Source organism: Microcaecilia unicolor, chromosome 9, assembly GCF_901765095.1.
Source record: "Microcaecilia unicolor chromosome 9, aMicUni1.1, whole genome shotgun sequence".
Classification (NCBI taxonomy): Eukaryota; Metazoa; Chordata; class Amphibia; order Gymnophiona; family Siphonopidae; genus Microcaecilia; species Microcaecilia unicolor.
The window spans coordinates 209,545,824-209,570,162 of NC_044039.1; the positions used below are offsets into that span (position 1 = coordinate 209,545,824).

Sequence of the window (24,339 nt, forward strand, 5' to 3'; positions counted from 1 at the left end):
ATTCCTTGTGGGTCTCCTTATTAATGCAACACACCTGGTCTGATTAATGCTGGGTCCAAGGTTTCTATTCTGTTTGTGGCCATGATAACTTTTACATCTCCTCGGGAGTCAAAGCCATCTAGCTGGTTCAGTAGCTCCAACATGGTACGCTGGATCTCTCGCTCCCCACCGGAATTGGAGTCGTACCTTCATTAAAGGGTTGGGGAAAAGGGAGGTCAAGCACAGTAAGTCAGGTGAAGCTGCCTACAGATTACATATGCCTTGCTGGTGAAAAATTGTGCCCAAAACAATACTTTTATTTAATTAAATGGAAATTGGAGCCTCTGACATGGCCATTGCTATACTAGACAGAAAGGTGGTACTACAATAAACTGGGTTAAAGTGTGAAGAAACAAAAGTAGCGTGGACAGAAAGACGAGTAAAGGGAAACAGAATGGTACCATGATGGTATGAGGCCGGGCAGCTAATGTGCGTAGCTGTAGACAAAGGCGTGTTCCAAGTTTCACTTTATTTGATAAGCCGTTCAGGGAGAACCATCAAAGCGGTGAATAAAAAAACAATTTACAGTATAGAAAAAGGAAATACAATATTCTTACATGAAAGAGTGAAACATCAATACATATATTCTTGCCCAGTTCAAACTGTGCAGCGCCGGAACAGCGGACAGCGCATAGCTAAAGCAAATCTCCCTTAAAACATACTTATTTCAAAACGTAAAAGCTTTTTGAAATAAGTATGTTTTAAGGGAGATTTGGTTTCTAGACAAAAGATAAGGGAAAAGTATTCCAAATTGTGGGGCCAACACCACTAAACATTAAGTCTCTAAAACGTCCGGAAACATTTGATGGAACGAATGGATGACCCATTTGATTTTGATGTGCCGAACAAAGTGCTCATGAGAGGACGTAAGGAACAAAAAGAGGTGAGCCCAGCTTTACTGGAAAACACAACACCAGTATGAGAGTAATTTTATTTATTTTTTAACAGGGCACTTATTAAAAGCGCCATTTAAAAGTGTCTATTTAATAAAATACCTACTTTTCTTTATAAAATACTAGCATAAGTGGCTGAAAACACACCTCAGTTTAAGGTGTAATCTCTTACACCAGCCCTACAGCTGATGTAAAATGCCCATTGCCTAGGTATGAGCACAACGCAATGTATGTTGTGCACTCCCTACCGGCAAAGTACAAGCCATATTATGATGCATAAATATCGCTGGTCAGTATTTTATAAGCGGTCCATTTCTGAAGGTGTATTCTTAAGGCTTAAGAACTACGTTTACCTCCTATATGTTTAAAACAAGTGAGTTTTAGTTTCTTTATAATGTGGGATGGATTGTAAATAATCATAGACCTACCATTATTTACAATCACAAGAAAATAGCAATACATTTCTGAATTGCTATTTAGCATTAGATTCCTGTGATTTATGAGACCCCCTTTCTCCTCCTTTAAAGACATCTGCATGTATTAGACAGGAAGAAACAGTTACTGAAATAGTCTACTCTGTCTGATGCATGTCTTAATATGAAACAGTAGCTAGTGCAGTGCTACAGGAAGCTTCCAGACAGACCCTTAATGTTCAAATTCACCAGGAATTTCCCCAGTGGCACAAAACAGAAGCAGTTCTATAGAAAAAAAAAAAAAACAGCCCTCCACTGGGTTAACTCCCTTTACAGGAATTATATCCCCTTTCCAAAAGCAACTGCTACCTGCATAATACTTAAACATATACTGCTTTTGTTTTGATAACCTGTCTAGGTAATAAAAAGATACCTTGGTTTTCTTCTGTTCTGTGGAAAGGAATTTGTAATTAACATTTTACCTCTTTGTACCAATGGCATCAATTTCATCAATGAAAACAATGGATGGCGCATGTTCCTCGGCTACTCTGAAAAGCTCGCGCACCAGCTTTGGCCCATCACCCAGGTATTTCTGAATAAGCTCAGAGCCAACGACTCGCAGGAATGTTGCCGAGGTCTGGTTTGCTACTGCTTTGGCCAATAAAGTCTTACCTTTTTTTTTTGTTTGGAGAAAGAAAAAAAAATTATATTTTTAGCGAGAATTGCATCAGTAAATTTAAATCTTCAATATAATACTATTTCTTTGGTTCTACACCATGTCATACTTCACAGAGCTAAATGTTATTGCTCTGACTTTTCCTAGAATGTTACACAGGGAGAAACGAAATCTTACCTGCTAATTAGCTTTCCTCAAGTCCCTCCAGACCAATCCAGATGTGTGGGATATATGCTCTCCTGCCAGCTGATGGAGACTGAGAACCACTGGTTAAAAGTCTTTACCCTATAAATGGTTCTCTGCTGTCCACAACCAGCTCGTATTTCTCTAATGAAGTGATGCAACAACTAATCCTCTCATGACGAAGCTGGGCAAGAAACAAATAATCAATATAAACTCTTCAACTAAACTATGCAGCCTGAGGAAAAATGGAGACTAGTGAGACCACCATCCTCCTAGCTCCTATTTTTAAAAATATTTCTTTTTGACTTCTCTAATCCTAAACATGGGTGGGTTCTGTACTAGTCTAGAGGGACTCGAGGAAAGAAAAGTAGTAGGTAATATCTAATTTCTTCTTCTTCATTGTTCCTCTAGACCAATCCTGATACATGAGAAGTACCAAAGCACTATCTATCAAGGGAAAGTCCCAGAGAAGCCTGCTGTCAAACACTAGCCCCAACAGTCGTTTGACGTGTCCACACAAATCTAGCCTATAGTGTTGTATAAATAAGTGTGGCAACAACCAAATGGCCACTCTACAAATCTTTTGTGGTGGAATCAAATTATGCTGTACCCCAGACACATCTTGGGCACTAGTTGAAGTGCTTTTAAGGCTGCGAGCCTTGGCCACTGGTCACCCCCAAATGATATATGCTGCTATTACTACTAATAATCATTCCTATAGAGCTACTAGATGTATGCAGTGCACAATTTAAGTTTTTGTACCTAGGGCAATGGAGGGTTAAGTGACTTGCCCAAGGTCACAAGGAGTTCACAGTGGGAATTGAACTCAGGTTGCCAGGATCAAAGCCCGCTGGCAGAGGCGTAGCCAGGTTTTGACATCAGGGGGAGCAGACTTTTATAAAATAGGCGCTGGTTGGTGTCGGCTAGACAGCAGTGCCTGTGTTGGGCAATGATTAATACAGGCTGTCTCTTTTGTATCCTGCCTACAAGGAAACAGGAAGTTACATCAAGAGGCAGGACGCAGAAGAGATCCCTGGACTGGCCAGAGCAGGCAACCTGTCTTCTTAATTACAAGTAAAAATATTAAAATTGTGACCATCACTCTAGGAACAGCACATACACTCCTTCCAGTGCTGGACACTTTATTTAAACCAGATAGGCTTTTGTTTGTGTGGTGACTCTACAGGATGTGGAGATCACTAGTCCTGAGCATTTTTATTTTGTGTGACAAGTGCCAACAAAGGCAGTCCCTACCCCACAGCCTACTTTCAAATAGGACACAAAACTCTGCAAAATGACACCAAAACCTATACTGAAAACTTACACCACCATAATAGCCCTAACCCAACTATGAAAAGACGGTGCTACAAATATTGCACTGGGTCCTAGAGAAGTGTTTCCCTAGGTGGTCCTGGAGTACCCCCTTGCCATTCAGGTTTTCAGGCTATCCACAATGAATCTGCATGAAAAAGATTTGCATGTAATGGAGGCAGTATATGCAAATCAATGTCATGCATATTTATTGTGGATATCCTGAAAACCTGACTGGCAAGGGGGTAACTCCAGGTCCAATTTGGGAAACAGTGCCCTAGAACACCAAACTTACCACACCATAACAGCCCTAACCCACCTATGAGAAGACAGTGCTATATATGTTACACTGGACTCTAGAGCACCAATATACCTACTGTTGGGAAACTGGAACAAGCTGCACTGTTACACGTTCCTACACAGACACTACATGCTAGTAGAATCCTTCATCTCAGTCGCACATGCAGAACATGGGAGACCCTCATCTAATACAGAATAGGGAGCCACAAAAACAACAACAAAAAACCATACAAATAGAGACCCCCTCCACTATGCACAAGAAAGCCAGACTCAGTGTAATACTGTACTTTGCAAAATAAACATAGAAAAAAGAAAAAAAAATTACACTTTACAAAGCAGGTACATCTCAGTCCTTACAAAGTATTACATAAAAATATTTTTTTTCTTTTCTACCTTTGTTGTCTGGGAATTTAATTTTCTAATTGGGCTGGTCCCAGTCTTTTTTGCTTTCACGTTCCATGAGTCAGTCTTCCAAATTCTTTTCCAGGCTGGCCTTTCCACTTCTCTCTCCTCTTGTCTTCATCCTTTCCTTCTCTACATCTGTCTAGCATTGATCTTTCATTTTATGTTCCCACTATCAAATAGCTGTGTACCTATGTATTTTTCTTCCTGAACTGCTGACTTAGAACATAAGAGTAGCCATACTGGGTCAGGCCAATGGTCCATGAAGCCCAGTATCCTGTTTCCAACAGTGGCCAAGACAGGTCACAAGTACCTGCGGAAACCTAAATCGTGGCAACATTCCATACTACAAATCCCAGAGAAAGTAGTTGCTTCCCATGTCTGTTTCATTAGCAGACTATGGACTTTTCCTGCAGGAATTTGGCCAAACCTTTTTTTAAACCTAGAACGCTAACCGCTGTTACCACATCCTCCGGCAAAGAGTTCCATAGCTGGTGTTATAAAGATGGAATATACTGAATTTAAATGGAAGTAAAATTAAACTCTTTCATTGGGTCATATGGAATCACATCTTCACTTCATCTGTTTTGTAGAAGTTTTTACATTGTAGATACACAAATGGATTATTCTGTTTTGAGACATGTTTCAGGGACAAGTGGTTTTATAAGTCAAAATAAAAATAAATATTTTGATTCATGCAGATTTCTTCTGTTTAAACATAACAGGCTATAAGACCCCAATGCAGTCTATTGGTTTTCTTATATTTTGTTCCTGTGATGACATAATAAAAGGAGTTGATTGTGACCACTATCAACCCTAAAAGGTTCTTTTGTGGCTATACATGAGGAATTGTGACGTTCAATAAATAAGTGTATGTTTGTATCCCTAGTCATACATCCAAAGTTTATATAATCCTTTCAAGAAAGTCAGTTAATTGTTTTTATTAGTGGAACATAACCACAGAGGCATGGTATGGTCGCATTTTCACTACGGTAATCCTAGAGCCCAACTAAGGAATAGGTTATTTTGAGTTAGTCTTCACTGGATCAAACTTGCTTTCCTTGTGCCATCACCAGTTATATCATGGAAGCAAGCACATAGACATGTCTGAAACATTTGACAAAGTTGAGATTAGCATATATACTAACTGGGATTTAAAACGTTAGTGATGTCGCTTGTCCTGAAATCACAGCCATAAGTATAGACCATTATTCAAATATTATCACATGCACATACCAGAACAGGCATCTATACACAAATTGCAAAACAACAACTTCGTTACCATAAGCCGCCCAACACTGGTCATGTTTGCCTTACAATGCCACAAGTTCTGTGGCTCTGCTGGCTCCTCCTTTAAGTAGTGGTGCTCAACACGAACCCTCTGTGGTAATAAGCTCCCCCTGTCCTCAGAGACTTATGAGCCAGAAACTCAATATATATGGAGCACAAAACAACTGCCCAGGGGGCTGCCACAGAAAGGACTCTACCAAGCCAGATCCAGTCTGCACAAGTTAGCTCACCTATCATCTTGCTAGAGACTGAGACATACAGGCAAGTTGTGGATTGCACAGGATCCATTTTAGAACCAGTGGTTCTCAATCTGCATCTGCCAGCAGGAGAGTGTAAATGAACACATCTGGACTGGTCTGGAGGGATGATGAAGAAACATGGTTGAGTATTTAACATCATAAAGTAGTAAATGTGGGGGACCCAAGCTTATCACTGTACGTCAAAGTACAAGGCATGCTAGCATCTTCAGAAGTGTAGAGTGCCACACCTTTAGTAAAAGACATTGTAGTGGTGAATGATCCAGGTCAGAAGGCAGCTAAGGGATGTAGTGACCATTCTTGTGATCTAACTCTCTGTTCACAACTCAGAGCTGACACGCATCCAGCTTTTTTGCTCATGTTTCATTCTGTAACATTCAGGCTTCTAAGGATAATTTTGTTTTGCCAGTTAAATCTACTACCCAAGTTCCTGTTTTTGTTAATAGATTATTTAATAAGAATTGCATAATGCCCTCTGATACGTTTATAACAAGTGTTTATATTGTAGATACATAAGCTGATGTGATGTGTACCCTCTACAGTCCTTTGTACAGTACAAATCCGAAGCATACCTGTGCCAGGGGGGCCATATAGAATAACTCCTTTGGGTGGCTTTATGCCCATCTCCTCATAGTACTCAGGATGAGTCAGAGGAAGTTCCACAGACTCCTGAAATTACAGAAAGTCCACAATTACTTCTAACTGCAAAGAAAATATTTCACAGCCAAGTAAATCAATCCGTGTTCTGTTTTAAAAAAAGCTGTAGAACAGTCCAGTGAGACAACATAGCTCTATTCGGCTGATATGAGGCCAGGGTAGTCAGTGGTTTTTAAGCTGTGGACAGCTGTGAGCGGATTTAAGCCCGGTCATTCAATGCCAAGCCATGTCCAGGACAGGTAGTGACCCAGAGGTTATGTGGGTGCCGGCTGATATTTAGTACCAGCAGCTACATAGTTAAGCCAGCAAAGGCAGAACTGCCTTTTATGCAGTCCTATCTGCTCGCTTAGCTACGTGGGCACCAGAACCGAATGTGGTTGTTGCCCCCATAATTGCCGGCTTCTCCCCAACTACATCCCTGGACAACCCAGGCAGCCTGTGGCAATCTGAGCCAATATTCAGCAGCACTCTGCATGGTTTAAGCAGGTTTATTTATTTACAGCATTTATATGTAGCGCCATCCCATCGTACTCGGCAGGTAACAAATAAAACGTCCTGTATTCACTCTAATAATCACTTGGGCTTTATTAAAAACAATGGGTTTTCTGAAGTCTAGGGTACAGAGCTGTATGGGAATGCAGACTGCAGGAATGGAAGAAGTTGCCATGGGATTCCCGCAGAAGTGAAGTCAAAATCTCTGGTGACTCCAAAATGAGGCTTGGAATGCACAGAGGCGACCGAGAACCAAACTGAGGCTTGGAATGCACACAGGCAGCTGGAACACCAGACTGAGGCTTGGAACATTCATTGGCTGAATAGTGAAAACCATCCAAAAAAACCCCACAGGTGGCTGTTGGGGCTGGGAGCAAATAAGTAATAGCATCGACTCCTGTGGATACAGGTGGGGATGGAATGGATCTTAGCGTGAATGTGTGGGTGAAATTTCTGTCCCTATGCAACACTGTACTCTAGGGTAGGTTATAACTGGAGGCTCTTCAATTTTTTAGGTAGAGAGGTGTGGTAGCCGTGTTAGTCCACTTTTAAAGGTAATCAATAGAAATAAAAACAAAATAAAACATGGAAAAGAAATTAAGATATCATCTTTTTTATTGGACATAACTTAATACATTTCTTGATTAGCTTTCGAAGGTTGCCCTTCTTCGTCAGACCAATAAAAGTAATTTGTAGGAAATATGATAAGACGGGTAGCCAGTGCTCATCACGAAATAGAGGGGTGAAATGATCAAAACGTTTAGCTCTAGTATATATATATATATATATATATATATATATATATATATATATATATATATATATATATATTTGGGGCTCTTTTGGCCTTATACCTAGAGCAAATTTTGTGTGTGTTCTTTACCAGAAGTGCAAGAACACATTCTGCTCCCGATTACATGCCCTTTTCATCTGTGCATATGCAGAGTTTTATGCTTTAAATTCCTGGCAACAAGTTGCATTTGTGAAACTCTACATGCATGTACCAGTGGAAAAGAGCCAAGAAAAAGCAGGTAGGAGGAGCTGGTGGCAGAGGGAGGTGGGTGAAGAGCGCCTTTTGAAACTGAGTGATCTGTGAACACATCTTTCAAATCGTAATGATCTATTAACAGTGATGCTTTAAAATAAAACAGACATCCTTGCTCTGCTTTTTTGTTTTATTGTTTTTATTTTAGTTTTTGAAAATGTTTGACGATTTATTGGTTATACTGTATGGTGCTTGTTCATTTCTTATAAACATATATATTACTTTTGTAGTATTCTAAAAACTTATAAAGACTTAAAAACGATGTCCAGTAAAAATTTGTTTTAAACAAAAATACTTTCAGCACAGGCAATGGGAAAAATAGTTTCCTGAATCCATTCTTTCATCTACCTTAATTTCCTGAATCTGGTTGTCCAGCCCACCAATGTCAGCATAAGTCTCCTGGGGTGCTTTCTCCACTTTCATCACCGTGACTAAAGGATCTGTATCATCCATAAGAACGCCAATCACAGCATGGACCTAGTAAGAGGAGGGAGCAAAATGTTTTCCTTTCTAAAAAAGACCATTAAATCAATCAGTCCACATTTTGCAGATTATCTATAAAAAAGTAACTGCTCCATTGGGCTCTTGCCTAAAACCCAAACTGCACCATTACTAACCATTTAATTCTAATACGGATAAACAACAAAAATAAGGTAATATCTTTTTAGTTTAATACATTTTTTTTTACTACTAGCTTAGAGTCAAAATATGTATTAAGGAGGAAGGGATTCTGCTCACACATTTTCAGCTGTAGCTTAAGATGCTTTACAATCTGAGTTCTCTAGGAACAGGGAAATACCTACCGTACCTGAATGTAAGACTACATGAGACAATGGAGGGTTAAGTGACTTATCTAAGATCACGAGGAGCCACGGTGGAATTTGAACCAGACTTCCTCTGCTCTCAGCCTGCTGCTCTAACCATTAGGCTAATCCTCCACTCCAGAGAACTGTATCCGCAAGTTTTACAACATATGGAGTTTTTTTTTAAACAATTTTTATTGAGAATGTAACAGAAAGCGTTTAATAAATATAACAAAATCTTCTCAGTTTATACGCTGGCTGCAAACAGCAAATACTCAAAAAACTCCAAACAGCCCAGAACACAACAGCCAGACTCATATTCGGAAAACCAAAATACGAAAGTGCAAAACCCCTACGAGAGAAACTACACTGGTTACCACTCAAAGAACGCATCATGTTTAAAGTATGTACCCTAGTACATAAAATCATCCACGGCGAAGCCCCAGTTTACATGTCTGACCTGATTGACCTACCACCCAGGAATGCCAAGAAATCATCTCGCACATTCCTTAATCTTCACTTCCCAAACTGCAAAGGCCTAAAATATAAACTAATGCACGCATCAACCTTTTCCTATATGAGCACGCAATTCTGGAATGCATTGTCACGTAACCTAAAAGCGACCTATGAACTGACCAACTTCCAAAAACTGCTGAAGACCCATCTTTTCGACAAGACATACCACAATGACTAAAACATATGAAATCCCCACATATATCTAGCAAGCATTGTTAAAAGCGCCTCATATTATATCTTTATCATATTTTCCATTACCATGGAACCCAAAATACTTCTGTAACACCAATGTCAACTCTCCTCTCATTTCCACTATCCACTATATATTGTAAGCCACATTGAGCCTGCAAAGAGGTGGGATAATGTGGGATACAAATGCAATAAATAAATAATTATAATAAACCCAACAACCCTCCTTCCCCCTACATACCTCCCACCCCAAGAACACAGCCAAACTGCAATAAAAGAGGTGTAAGAGGTCTGGTATCTTATGACCATCTCAACATTTAGGTCGATCATCTCTTAGGTCGACCTAAATGTTGAGATTTGCTCACATGTACAACGACTTTAACATTAAGCAATAACGATAAGAAGGCTGCATTTAATGTTGTTTTGTATTCTTTCTACCAGTTATATTGCATAACATACTGTAATATCAGTTGTTCAATTGTTATCGAGTATAAGATTTAAAAGTTTTTTGGAATGCATCTCTCTCTATATAAAAGGCAACACCAACGTTCTATGAAGCCTCCAGCCGGAAGTGTGAAGGGGGAGAGATATCCGGTTTCCCCATGAGTGTCTGCCCCGCCCTCTCTGTAACACAAACAGTCAGTGAAGGAAAACAGCAGAGCACGAAATCAAATCACTCGCTCTGTAACAGTGAAGGACTGAGGGGGGAGGGGAGTGAGGCCAGAGGGCAGGGACACACACACTCCCACATGCACACAGAAGAAAACCTTGCTAGCCCCCCCCCCCCCCCCCGTTTCATTTCCATCAGAAACGGGGCTTTTTTTACTAGTGTAAACTATGTTTGTTACCACTTACTATGTAACTTGGCTTCATGGGTTGTTTGAAATCAAACTTCAAGTTTATAATAACAAAACAAACAAACAAACAAAAAAAGAATACTTACTTTGTGGTTCAGCAAAACAGAGCAACCTGGTTCCAGCAGATCCTTGTCCACGAAAGACAAAATACTGACATAGTGCTCCGACCCCACAGAGGTAGAAACAATAGCGTGATTGTCATCAATTATCTCCTCCAACGTACCCACGGACATAGGGGTTCCTCGAAGGTCATCCACCTTGGACCTCTCTTCCTGAAAAGCAGAAGAATAGTTAACAGATTCTTCTTGCTGAAAAAGAGGTTATAAAACCGTCAGTGGGGTGGAACTGTTAAATAAAGGGATGGTTTAACCTTTCTAAAACCACTAAATCAAGACAACACTCTATGAAACAAACAGCAGGTGCAGCACACAACTAAAGCTGTGGAATGTATGGTGACCAACATAGTAAGGTTCAAACAAATTCATAGAGGAAAAGTCCACAAATTATTAGGCAGATGGATTTAGGAGAACCATCGCTTATCACTGCAAATGAATTATGAGAAATAGATCTACTTTTTTGGAATTTGCTGCATGGTTGTGACAGGATGCTGGGCTCAATGCTTGGTCTGATGCAGCTTACGTTCTTACGAAGCCACAGACTTTTTCTAAACTTTCTTACTTCATTTCAAAGACAGGGAGAAATAATAAAATCTTTTTTTAATTTGTTTTTACAAACAGTAGGAATAAGTAGTGGAATATTAAGAGATTTTGGTGGACAGACTAAAAATGTCCAAGTCGTTATGTATATCCAACACTTTTGTACAAACAATTTGCTTGGTTTTAAACTACCTGGTAAGCAGCTCATTTTTGGCTTCTTTTACAAAGCCGCACTAGAGATTCCTGTGCGGCAAATGAGAGGAAGCATATTCAATTCCTATGGGCTGCCTCTCATTTGCCGAACGGGTTTGTAAAAGAAGACCTTTTGTTTCTTATAATAATTAGCATGGAGGCAGACCGAAATGGAAGCCAAAACCAAAAACTCAAGATTGGTTGTGTGAATGTGAACCAGCGAAGGGCGCTGAAGATTGCCAGAGTTTGCAGTCTGTATTCCTCTGCTAAACCCACAGTACCCAAGCCAGAATATAATTTAAATAATGAAAGACCGTATTTTACCTCCTAGCAAAATATCCTCCACACACATGGACTGCAGCTAATAACAACAAATTAAAAGCCACAGTGCATTTACAGTGGTTGAATGGTGCCACACTGAATGACTATCATAACTCCACAGACAAGCAAATCCCTAAAATGCTCAACATCCCAAATTTACAGACTTAAATTGCTACCAAAATTTTGTATCAAAAGCATTTATTTGGAGAACATAAACTATAGGGCAAGATCATAACTGCATTACTTGCAAACACAGTACAAAGAAAAGAACAAAGAATACCCCTGGTGGTCTAGGAGGTATCATCGGGGAAGGAGCGATGCCCCAGTCATGGCAGTCATTTTGAGAGCAGAGCCAGAATGGAGTAACTGTGGTTCGCTCCTACCCCAACTACACCCCTAGAACACCAGGGATTGCGAGACAGGCCCAGCAGTGCCTCTGGGGGTGGAGGGGGAAACAAATGGGACAAAGCCCAAACTTTCAGCTTCCACTGAAAACACATGGTTATTTCCAATTGAAACTGAAAAATATGGCCAAAAGTTAAAAATAACCTTTCGGCTGGTTTCCGCTCTGTAACTGAAACTCGGTCAGCCTCTAAATTCGCAGCTCCCAGAGCAAAACTTGGATAATCAACCTTGATAGCTATGTAAATTGTGCTAAATGATCCTTGGTATAGCTTATGTACCTCAAAAGCAAAGTAATTTTGAAAGCTGCACAGTACCGCACCCTTGACAGATATGAGGGGGCTGGAATACAGAAACCTCTCTTGACATAATTATAGTTTACTTTTATGTTTCCAAAACCCAGTGAGACATTTCTATACATAATTTTTTAAATTTAGTTTAGTTTTTTTTACAACCCTCTCACTAGTCCCTGTATCTCAGCAGGAGAGCTCATTGGAAAGTTCTACAATGTTGCAACTCATCAAATTAAAACCAGTCAAATAAACAGCTTTTTTCCAACCACTTATTAGCAAGCGGTTTCTATAGTCACACGCAGTGAACAAAAGACTTTAATCCACCTCACTAAGCAAAGCCCATCTAATCCACAGGATCATTTACGGGGAAGTTCCAGACTGCATGCTTGAATTGATTGACGTACCACCCAGAAATAGATCCAGTCTCTCACAAACCTACTTAAATTTACACTACCCAGATTGTGGTGGCCTTAAGTACAAATCCACTTCCAACTGTACATTCATAGGCACACAAATGTGGAATGCTCTACCCAAATCAGTTAAATCTACCCAGAACTACTTAAATTTCAGAAAATTACTGAAGTCTGTCCTGTTCAAGAAGGCTTATTCTCCAGGTTCAACAAGGTTCATGGACACTAATTATCTGTATTATCTTCTACATATTGTTGTTTAAATGATGTTTACTATCTTACTTTTACACTGTTTAATTGTACTTTTCTGTTCTGTAGCCTTCCTACAGATTTGTGCAAGCCACATTGAGCCTGCAACTAGCGGGAAAATGTGGGGTATAAATGTATTAAATAAATAATCAAAATGTAGTTACCAATTGTAAGATCTATACATCATAGACCTTAAAAAAAATATTCTCCATGTCAAATTTGCTCCAATTACTTTTCCAACAATTCAGCCGCAAGCTGTAAAGAGCCCTTTTACAAAGCCGCTTACACATGTCCTATGCACGCTAATTTGGAGTTACCGCCCGGCTACCGCATGGCCTGGGCAGTAATTTCGTTTTTTATGCACGTCTGCTACGCGTGCTGGAAAATAATTTTTATTTTCCTGCGCGCGGTGGATACCGTCGTTCTACACATGTAGACGATTACTGCACAGTTACTGAGCGAGACCTTACGGCTAAGTCAATGGGTGGCAGTAAGGTCTCAGTCCCAAAATGGACGCACAGCAATTTTTATTTTGCTGCAAGTCCATTTCCGGCAAAATTTTTAAAAAGGCCTTTTTTACAGGAGCGCTGAAAAATGGATCTGCACGCACCCAAAACACGCACCTACACTAGCGCAGCCCATTTTTCAGCGCACCTTAGTAAAAGGACCCCTAAATTTCTAAGCAGTCATAACAAATATTCTGTGCTGCTGTTAAGATCTTCTACATCGAACTGCTATTACTTAATTCTATTGGTAATATTTCCAGTTAACCCACCTCTTGCTTTTCTTCCAGTGGCTTCATCTGTTCCTGATTTCTGATAAACTCTTCTTCCATCAGCAAGTAATCTTTAATTCGTTCTAATTTCAGTAACTTCAGTCTGCACTGCGTGTGAGGCGTAACTGAGAAAATAGATTTCACCACAATTAGACCATTATTCCCACACAGGTAAAAACTAAACAAAAAAACAAAATTGTTCTACTAAAAAGGAAGGAAAAGCCTCAAAGAGATCCATGTCAGCACTGTCCTAAAGAGCTGTATTGATTACAAGGATCCACTCTTCATCATTGGCAAAAACCTTCCAATTTTCAGTGTAATTTTTCAGTGTTAAGTTCCAACTTGAAAGACTCAAAAATCCAAACACCCAAAAATCACGTCAAACTTCTTCACTCGAACATCAATGCACAATGTATGCTAAAACAGTTCATTTTGTGCATACTTAGCGGACTCGGCTTCATTCATCTCATACGAGTCAGCTTCACGATTCAGAAGTCCGACATGAGCAACGATGGCCAGCGTTTCAAAGTTCTCTATTATCATTACTGCTGTCAATAATTCAGAATCAAGAAAAATCAGGCTCAAACCGCAACAGTGACACTGAAAAATATCAAATCGCTTACTTTTCTTCACAGCGCTAGTACATGTAGCTGCTTATTGAAGGCTCATAGACACAGTCAAGATGGCGACCGCTTTATAACAAATGTGACATCAGATGTCCTCACGCACTTCAACCAATCAGCCTCTCAATTTGAGAGTTTAAAACCCCCTCCCAGAAAATTAAGAGTGAAAATCCACCTTTGTTCTTATCTCAGCAAGACTTTCCGAGCTTCCTTCTCTGTTTAATGGAGCAATTCATTGTAGAACTACACAGCGCAAATTACTAAAAGTATGACTGGCATGAAAACAATGGTCTGCCATCGCTAGACTATTCCTGTCTTTTCAAATTCTGAGTTAATTTGCTTTTACTCATAGCAGGAATTTGAAGGAGACTGTGCCCGGCAGTGCTACCAAATCCCGCATGTGTTCAGAGAGATCAGTCAAGTGAAGAAGGGGCACTTTAAGCGTGGTGACTGTTATGTTCTGCAAGATTACAATTGAGACGTCTTTACTGATCCAATCGCTAAGAAGAAATATGAGCTGAGGAACTGCATAACATGTAAGTCCGATCATGTGGTGTACTGCTTGATTTGCCCACGTGGTAAATTGTACATTGGACAAACTACAAGGAGACTAACCGTAAGACTGACTGAACATAAAAGTTCTCTCCAGACACGAGGTTCGGATTTACCGGTGGCAGCCCACTGTTTTCATGCCAATCATAATTTTAGTGATTTGCTCTGTGTAGTTCTACAATAGATTGCTCCATTAAACAGAGGAGGAGAGTGTTGAAAAGTCTTGCTAAGGCAAGAACAAAAGTGGATTTTCACTCTTAATTTTCTGGAACCGAGGGGTTTAAACTCTCAAATTGAATGGTGCTATTTTTGAAGAGACTGACTGGTTGAAATGTATGAGGGCATCCAACGCCATATTTGTTATAAAGTGGTCGCCATCTTGACTGTGTCTATGAGCCTTTAATAAGCAGTTAGATGTGATAGCGCTGTGAAGAGAAGTAAGCAATTTGATATTTTTCAGTGTGACCGTTGTGGTTTGAGAACGATTTTCCTTGATTCTCTTTTTTTTACTGACAGCCCCAGTTGATTAGAACCCGATGCAGCAGACAGAACTGCGAAACGCTGGCCATCGTCGGTCATAGGGAACTTCTGAATCATGAGCTGGCTCATATGAGATGAATGAAGCCGAGTCTGATAAGTGTGCACAAAATGAATTGTTTTATTGCGCATTGATGTTCGAGAGAAGTGTGACACAATTTTTGGGTATTTTGAGGCTTTCAAGTTTAACGTAACACTGAAACATTAGACTGAAAATTGGAAGGTTTTTGCCAATGATGAAGAGTGGATCCTTGTGAACAATACAGCTCTTTAGGTCAGTGCTGACCTGGAGCTTTTTGAGGCCTTTCTTTCCTTTTTAGTGGAACTTTGTTTTATCATTAAGATATCTTATGTTTCCACACCCCTTTTGCGTTCTGTAGTAAAAACTAAACAAAAACACATTAAAAGGGAAAGGAGATGGGATTTGATATGCCACCTCTCTGAGGGTACAATCAAAGCAGTTTACATACGACATACAGGTACTTATTTTGTACCTGGGACAATGGAGGGTTAAAGTGACTTGCCCAAGGTCACAAGGAACTGCAGTGGTACTTGAACCCAGTTCCCCTTGTTTTCAGGCTGCTGTACTAATCATTAGGCTAATCCTTCACTTAGATTCTTTCCCCACTGGAAATGAGCAGACAGGATTTTACCTTCCTGCACTAACAGTCATACAACTGTTATGTAGTGCTGACACCTGCAAAGTACTAGAACTTCCATATAAGAATAGCTATACTGGGTCAGACCAACAGTCCATCTAGCCAAGTATGCTGCTTCCAACAGTGGCCAATCCAGGTCACTAGTATATGGAAGAAACCCAAATAGTAGCAACATTCTGGGGCAGGCAGTGGCTTCCCTCATGTCCATCTCAATAACAGATTATGGACTTTTCCTCTAGGAACTTGTCCAAACCCTTGCTAACCGCCGTTACCACATCCTCTGGCAACGAGTTCCAGAGCTTAACTATTTTTTGAGTGAAAAAATATTTCCTCCTATTTTTTTTTTAATGTTTATTTATACTTATTGAGTATAAACAAACCATACATAGATAATTGTAAACATACTGTATCACTACTTACATCTGCAATATCAACACTTTTTTATTACTCTTTATCCCCCTTATGTCCCCCCCCTCCTATTTTTTTTTTTAAGTATTTCGATGTAATTTCATTGAGTGTCCCATGGTCTTTGTACTTTTTGAAAGGGTGAAAATCAATTCACTTTTACCCATTCTACTCCACTCAGGATTTTGTAGACCTCAATCATATCCCCCCTCAGCAGTCTCTTTTCCAAGATGAAGAGGCCTAAACTCTTTAGCCTTTCCTCATATGGGAGGAGTTCCATATCCTTTATTATTTTGGTTGCCCTTCTTTGAAGCTTCTCTAATTTCACAATATCTTTTTTGAGATACTGTGATCAGAATTGAAACGCAATAAAAGTGAGGTTGCACCATGGAGCAATACAGAGGCATTATATAATATTCTTGGTCTTATTTTGCATCCCTTTCTTAATAATTCCTAGCATCCTGTTTGCTTTTTTGGCCGCTGCCACACACTGGGCAGAAGACTTCAGCATATTGTCTACAATGAAATCCAGATCTTTTTCCTGAGTGGTTACTCCTAAGGTGGATCCTAGTATAAAGTAATTATCTAGGATTATTCTTCCCAATGTGCATCACTTTGCATTTGTTCACATTAAATTTCATCTGCCATTTGGAAGCTCAGTCTTCCAATTTCCTAAAGTCTTCACGCAATTTTTCACAATCTGCATGTGCTTTGATAAGAGTGGCCTAGTGGTTAGGGTGGTGGACTTTGGTCCTGGGGAACTGAGTTCGATTCCCGGCACAGGCAGCTCCTTCTGACTCTGGGCAAGTCACTTAACTCTCCATTGCCTGCCGCATTGAGCCCGCCATGAGTGGGAAAGCGCGGGGTACAAATGTAACAAAAACAAACTTTGAATAGTTTTGTGCCATCTGCAAATTTAATCACATCAGTCATCGTTCCAAGTTCCAGATCATTTATAAATATGTTAAATAAAACCGGTCCTAGTACAGATCCTTGCAAGACGCCACTAATCACCTTCTTCTGAGAAAAATGGCCATTTAACCCTACCCTGTTTTCTGTCCAATAACCAATTCCTAATCCACAGAAGGACGTTGCCTCCTATCTCATGACTTCTTAATTTTCTCAGGAGTCTCTCATGAGGAACTTTGTCAGAAGCTTTCTGAAAATCTAGATATATTACATCAACTGGCTCACCTTTATCCACATGTATATTTACACCTTCAAAGAAATGAAGCCAACTGGTGAGACAAGACTTCCCTTGGCTAAACCCTTGCTGACTCTGTCCCATTAAACTGTATTTTGTCTATGTGTTACGTAATTTTATTCTGTGCAGCATGCTGACAAGCACCAATGAGTTTACAACCCAGCTACTTTACTAGTGCAAAAGGCAGCAGAAGGATTCACACTCTGATTTACCCTTCCTTCCGAATGGCCCATTCTAGGCTACAGATGGTGTTTAAGAATGTACATACCCAGGGGAAGTTTACTGGCAGCATCTGGCCCTTTTGTTTTCTTCTTTTTCTTTCCAACTCTGGTTGGAACAGGAGGCTCATATTTCTTCTTCTTATCCTTTAAAGGTAAATGAACACTGCGTAGTTTGTTTTTGTTTTACAGTAATTGTCATCACTAGGCTGATACAATACTAAGGGCCCTGTTTACAAAGGCTTGCTGGCATTTTTAACCTGCACTAACCATGCAGACGCCCACAGGAATATTATTATGGGCATCTACACGGTTAGCACACGCTAAAAACGCTAGCTGGCCTTTGTAAACAGGGCCCTAAATTATAAAGGAAAGGACCACGTTAGCTAGTGATAAGTATGAGAACACTTGAGTGGCTGTTATAAACTTTTAACCTATACCTTGTTTGCAGAAAATTATCAAATTAATCTAGCAAGGAAAACATGTACAGTTATTCCATTTTGTCTACTTTATTCAAGAATTGTCTGCAGCTTTCTTCTCTGACCTGCTGAATGGACCACAGCTCTTGAAAGCAGATCACAATTAAAAAAAAAAATCTACCTTGTTTAAAAGGATAAAATTGGCCTCTCTTGGTTCTTGACCTTGCAAGTAAAACTCCAGAATGTGTGCAGTTCTATCTTTACCTGATGAGGGGTCAAATCAAACGGATACCGAATATACTCATGTCTTTCAGAAAGTAGGAAGGTAGTAACAGAGTTCCAGAAAGGGATTCAAAATGGGACACTATTATACCTACCCTCTACCTCATATATTTTCTCCTGGTTATTTATTTTTTTAATTTGTTTTCCTTCCTGTCTGGAGGTACTATGAAAGGCAGAATATAAAGAATGCTATTTTATGAATCTTGAACCTGTCTGCGTGTTCTCACGTTACATAGTACAAATAGAAAGCAATGGTGCCCAAGTCTGAACATAAAAGAACAAGTGAGAAATGCATGCAGAGCACGATCATGGAATTCTTTCCATCCTCTCTGCATGCGTGTGTTTCATTTATGTCTTGTCTCTGTGTGTGGTTGTATATGCAGTATGTTTTTCTGTTTATGGGTTGATATGTCTGTGTGTGAGTGCATGTATGTTTGTGTGCATGTGCGTAAAGAACAGTAAGAGGTGGTTTGAAAGGAACAAGTCCCTAGTTGCAATGTTTTCACTGCATGTAAGTGTATATGCTACAGAAGCTGAATCTTCTCCTCAGGGGAGCGGGGAATTACTTCTCTGGAACTGATGGCCCAGTTTTTAAATTTGGGGTGAGTGCTTTAACCAGGTTTTCCCCACATACCAACTTGCATTGTACCCTATCAAAATTTCAGTTATTTTGTCTCCAGACAGACAGACATTCTCGGTCCCCTTGTGTATAATTCTTTCCAACTTCCTTTGGGTTGGAAAGAAAACAAGTGAATCTTGTTTAAACCAGAGCCTGAAATTGTTTTTTATAGTTAGAGAATAATTCCGAAATAAGTGAAAGTTATTTATATTACTAAGTCAGTGATCGAGGATTGGTGTATGGAACAGCAAGTACAATGAGTTACTGTTTTAAGCTAGAACACTTCTGTTCTCTCCAATCTGATTCTGAGAACACAAATTTCTACTGCAAATGACTGGTTTCTTGCTACGTCATTGGAAGACAGACACTATTACTGCCTAAGCTCTGCATTTTTTGTTTATCAGTGTGCATGTTAAGATGGATCAGGTCATTATTATTTATTTATTGCAATCACATTTAAAACAAAACTTTTAAAGGGATTCAGAAATTATAAGAATGAAGCAAACTGACATGTGAACAAGAATATTTTCTTCATTCAAATTCCACCTCCACAGCAGCTGAATAGAGAAGTTTACAGCTCAACAGATATCATGTGGGATCATACCTTATCATCCTTTTTGCCTCCTCCAGGACCATGTCCTCCACTTTGACTCTGACCCTGAAAGAAAACAGTGTTAATCGAGTATTAAACTGACTTCTGGGCAGCAGAGAGAGGAAAACTGTTAAAACACATCCGAACAGCAGACTGTCTGTACACGATAACCATCACCCTGACAACCTACTAGTCTCAATATAAAGAAGCATACAAATATGATGGCAGATAAAGGCCAAATGGCCCATCCTCCGTAATCCTTAACTCATCCTTTTCCATAGGGATCCCACACGCTTGTCCCATGCTTTTTTAAACTCTGACACAGTCCTTCTCTCCACAATCTCCGTCAGGAGGCCATTCCACGCTTTCACCACCCTTTCTGTAAATGAATACTTTCCATAAATGAAGAATGATTTAGCACCGGGTTCCCCACGAATGTGCAGTGCACTATAGGAGTAAGGTGGCCCCCTTCTGTCTGCGCTCTGGTCGAGGTGTGTGGCTCTCTTCGCTGGCCGAGCGGCCAGCTATCCCTGGCCAACCAAGGCTCATCGGTGCAAACAGATCTTCAATAAATGTTAACATCAAAATTATGTCTGATTTCACTATTAGACATACTCCAATTTTTGGTGTGTTTACTGAGAATATGTTCAACAAATATAGCAAAACTAGCGGAAAGGTGCCTTGTGAGAACCTGTGCACCTTGCTACACACACACAAAAGCAATATTAGTTTCACCAAAAATTATAGCCATTACAACCATCTTCATACAACCTAACAAAAGAAATCCAATGGAGCACATTTCTACCATAACCCCACAAGTAGGTACAAATATACTTCTGAAGAAAAGTACCTTACCTGGCTAAAAACTATTTATTCCTCTCCATCCCAGAGACTCCTTTGTAACCTTATAGTTTTGGAAGAGACAAAGGGGACCTATGCTCTCTCTAAGCTTGGATATAAAAGTTAAGAACATAATAGCCATACTGAGTCACACCAATGGTCTATCTAGCCATGTATCTGACTTCCAACAGTGCTCAATCCAGGTCAGAAGAACCTGGGAGAAATCCAAACAGTAACAACAGTCTTTCCAATTTCCCACGGTCTTATTTTGACAGTCCGCCATGTGTTTTAACAACTTTAGTGTTGTGTCATCTGCAAATTTGATCACCTCACTTGTTTTGATTTCCAGATCGTTTATAAATATGTTAGAAGATAGCACCAGTCACAGCACAGAGCCCTGAGGCACCACTTATCACCCTCCTCCATTGAGAAAAATAGCCATTTAACCCTTTCCTCCCCACTCCAGACAGGCTCGCTTTGAACCTGCTCTTTTTGACAGTGCTCCGTGGGTAGGTTTATTTGACCCAGCAGAAACTGCAAACGGCGCCAAGGTACCAAAGTGTCAAAAGTATAAACAGAGGATGTGCATCACTGAGGCCCAGATGCACAAACCTAACAAGCACTAAGGGCATTTTCCCTGCCACGGTAGCAGGCAACGAAAACGGAATGCAAATGATTGAAAAGCTATTATAATGAGATGCACTACCGTTTTTCCAATTCCCTTACCGTAGGAACCCTAACGAGATTTCTGACCTCTTGTTAGGGCTCCTGTGAGGGAATCGGAAAGGAAAAGGGCCCCCAAAAAAGGTAAAAAAGAAAAAAAAAAAAGCAGGGAGCGCATGTGAGGGGCGTCCTTTAAGGACGTACTCTCCCTGCGCTTGTGAGACGTCTTTTTTTTTCTCGCAGTTTTTTGCTCTGCCAGCGCTCGTGTTTTTTTCCCCCTTCTATTTAGTCTTCGCCGCGCCACTTACCCCTCCACAGCGAAATTTTTCTATTTTCCTGGTTGCCGGAGAATTGGGACGTCCCTTTAGATTAGGCTCCTCTTCCTGGTCTCTTCAGCCAATCAGAGCGCGTTTCACTGACAACAGCCAGCTAAGCCCGCTTTGATTGGCTGAAGAGACCAGGAAGAGGCGCCTAATGTAAAGGGAGTGGGACGTCCCGATTCTCCGACTCAGGTACCGAAGGACTAGAGAATGCAAGTGAGCTACAACGAGTAGCTCATTTGCATTCCCTATCGTTGATGCATTCCCGTTCCCTACCGATTCGCTATGGAATCCGTAGGGAACGGGAATTACCAATGTCTTTAATGCATCTGGGCCTGAATCTGGTCACTAAACCTCACACAGCACGAGACCTCCACACAGTTCCCCCTGAGGTTCATGATGCAGGGGACTTGAGTTTAAGCACCGAAGCCAAAACGCAGCCATTTCCTCCGGGATCACTGCTACCAAACTTAAGATCAGCCGAATCCTGGGTCCACATTTGTCACACTTGCACTTACCCCTTTACTAATCTAGCAGAGCCATCAGTACTAAACCCACTCTCTCTCTCTCCACAAGTCTACTACCACTACTTAGCATTTCTATAGCGCTGCCAGGGTTACGCAGCGCTGTACAAGTTTAGACAAGGGGAAGGACAGTCCCTGCTCAAGAGAGCTTACAATCTAAAGGTAGCAAACTATGTAGTCAGTGTAGGTATCAGGGAGGAGTCCCCCGAGCTCCGCTGTTTTGGACGAGAAGCCGCCGCCCCCCGAGAGAGACGGAAAATCCTCCTATGCGAGAAGGAGGGGGAGGGCGATGAGTTGACAAAACTACCTAAACACGTCCGCTGCTTCCCTGAGGGCTACTAAACAGGCGAGACGGGCGACTCCAAGCCTGCGCGCTAGGCCCCACCTCTGACCCAACCGACCCGGCCTCGAGACTCGGAAAACCGGCGCTCGCTCGCTCACCATCTTCTCTTCTTCTGATGTAGGAAACCGGTAACCTGCTGCAGCAGCCGCAGCGCCGGAAGTGCGTCATCGTACGGCGCTCGTGTTGGGACAGAAAGGCTTGAGGAGGCGGGGCGTCGTTCAGGAACGCGTCGCGCACGCGGAGGCCAGGGGGGAGGAGCGTGGGACTAGGAGGGTTGATGATGCCCCTGTCACAGTGACTAACTAACTTTTCATATTACTTTGGAATTTTATTTTTCCATGTGTACATTGCTGTCAACACGCACACCAATGAAGTAACATTTAGAAAGCAAAGGCCACCTCTTTTCCTTACAAAAAGGCTTACCATTTGGCTTCCCCAAAACGCGAGTTTAATTACCAACGACCCTAAGCACAACATAAGGGACCCCCAAAGGGAGGAATATGCATAACACAACGATATCCGAATGACCCAGCTTAAATGCCTCAACCCTGCAACACTTCACTATCAAAGATCGTATTGGACATTATCAAACCCTTCTACCCTAACCCAATTTGACTGTTTCTTACCTTCTCTATCCCATTATAACATCTTTTGTACTTGTCCCCTACCGGACTTGGCGAATGCCTTTACGGTATTATGTAAGCCACATTGAGCCTGCAAATATGTGGGATATAAATAAATAATAGGTGCCTGCAAATAGGTGGGAAAATGTGGGCTACAAAATGTAACAAATAAATAAATAAATAACTGGTAACCCAATAAATGCAGTGACACAGCATAACATAGTAAAAGGTTTAGCGGTGACATTCATTCCACTAACCAGGTAACAACTATCTGGATAAAGTTAGGATAGCAAAAATGCGGACCTAACTTTATCCCCTTAACTGGGTAGTGGGTTGAATGTCACTGCTATTTGAATCCAGAAATCTACCATATTTTTGTGGCAGTGAATTCCATAGTAATTACACACTGCATGAAGAAGTTTTCTCGGATTTGTTTTAAATTTACTACTCACTGACTTCACTGAGTACTCCCAAATCCTTGTATTTAAAGAGTAAACAAGCGATTCACGTCTACCTGTTCCACTCCACCCAGAGTTTTTGGGACCTCAGTCATCTTCTCCAAGCTGAAGAGCCCTAGCCTCTTCCCATCACCTTTATCATTTTTTATCACCTTTACCTTTTCTAATTCTGCTATACCTTTTTTGAGATGTGACTAAAAAAACTGAGCGCCCTGACTGAATATTGACCCATATTTGGAAAACTCTTTAAAATGATTAAGGGGACCTTTTACAAAACCATGCTAGCGTGTTTAGTTCATTAAAATCAGCTGGCGGTAAATGCTAGCACGGTTTTGTAAAAGACCCCCTAACTGTTTTGACAAACTGGTGCTCTGATTAGGCTAGGATTTGTAAAAATATTTTATTTTATTGTAATGAACAGGAACAGAATCAAACAGCCTCATGACAACAATATAATAGGGAGAGCAAAGCAACATGTCTATGAAAAGCAAAAGCAAGAGCATCATCCCCTCCAGTTACACTCTAAAGGATACATTAAATATGGTCCACATTGCGTTTCTGCCATTGAACTTTTTGTCAATACAGTCATTCCCTACACTAACACACCTGGTCCACTCATGAACACACCCACACATACAAGTTCTACACCTGCATAAAGGTTTTGTACTACTATTTTTACAGAGCTTTGAGGATGTGAGCATTAGGTGAATGTAAAGCTACTTGGTTGGTGCTGCAGCAAGTTATGTCTGATTTGAAGATATTTTATATGAAAATATAATGTATGATATCAGTTTGCATGAGTCTTGGCATGGTTTAAAATAAAAGCTTTTGTATTGT

At 40.6% G+C, this 24,339-nt stretch overlaps 1 protein-coding gene across 1 annotated transcript in view; it reads right to left on the reverse strand.

The window, feature by feature from the left end:
• PSMC1 (proteasome 26S subunit, ATPase 1) overlaps positions 1-22,577 on the reverse strand; it is a 34,109-nt gene extending 11,532 nt beyond the window's left edge. The window contains exons 1-9 of the mRNA XM_030214629.1: positions 22,520-22,577; positions 19,744-19,797; positions 17,870-17,966; positions 13,622-13,746; positions 10,410-10,595; positions 8,307-8,435; positions 6,337-6,433; positions 1,828-2,017; positions 35-186 (exon numbers count right to left, since the gene is read on the reverse strand). Of these exons, the coding sequence (XP_030070489.1) occupies positions 35-186; positions 1,828-2,017; positions 6,337-6,433; positions 8,307-8,435; positions 10,410-10,595; positions 13,622-13,746; positions 17,870-17,966; positions 19,744-19,797; positions 22,520-22,522 (1,033 nt within the window). The 5' untranslated portion in view covers positions 22,523-22,577. The remainder of the gene's footprint in view (positions 1-34; positions 187-1,827; positions 2,018-6,336; positions 6,434-8,306; positions 8,436-10,409; positions 10,596-13,621; positions 13,747-17,869; positions 17,967-19,743; positions 19,798-22,519) is intronic.
• Positions 22,578-24,339: the final 1,762 nt, after the last annotated feature.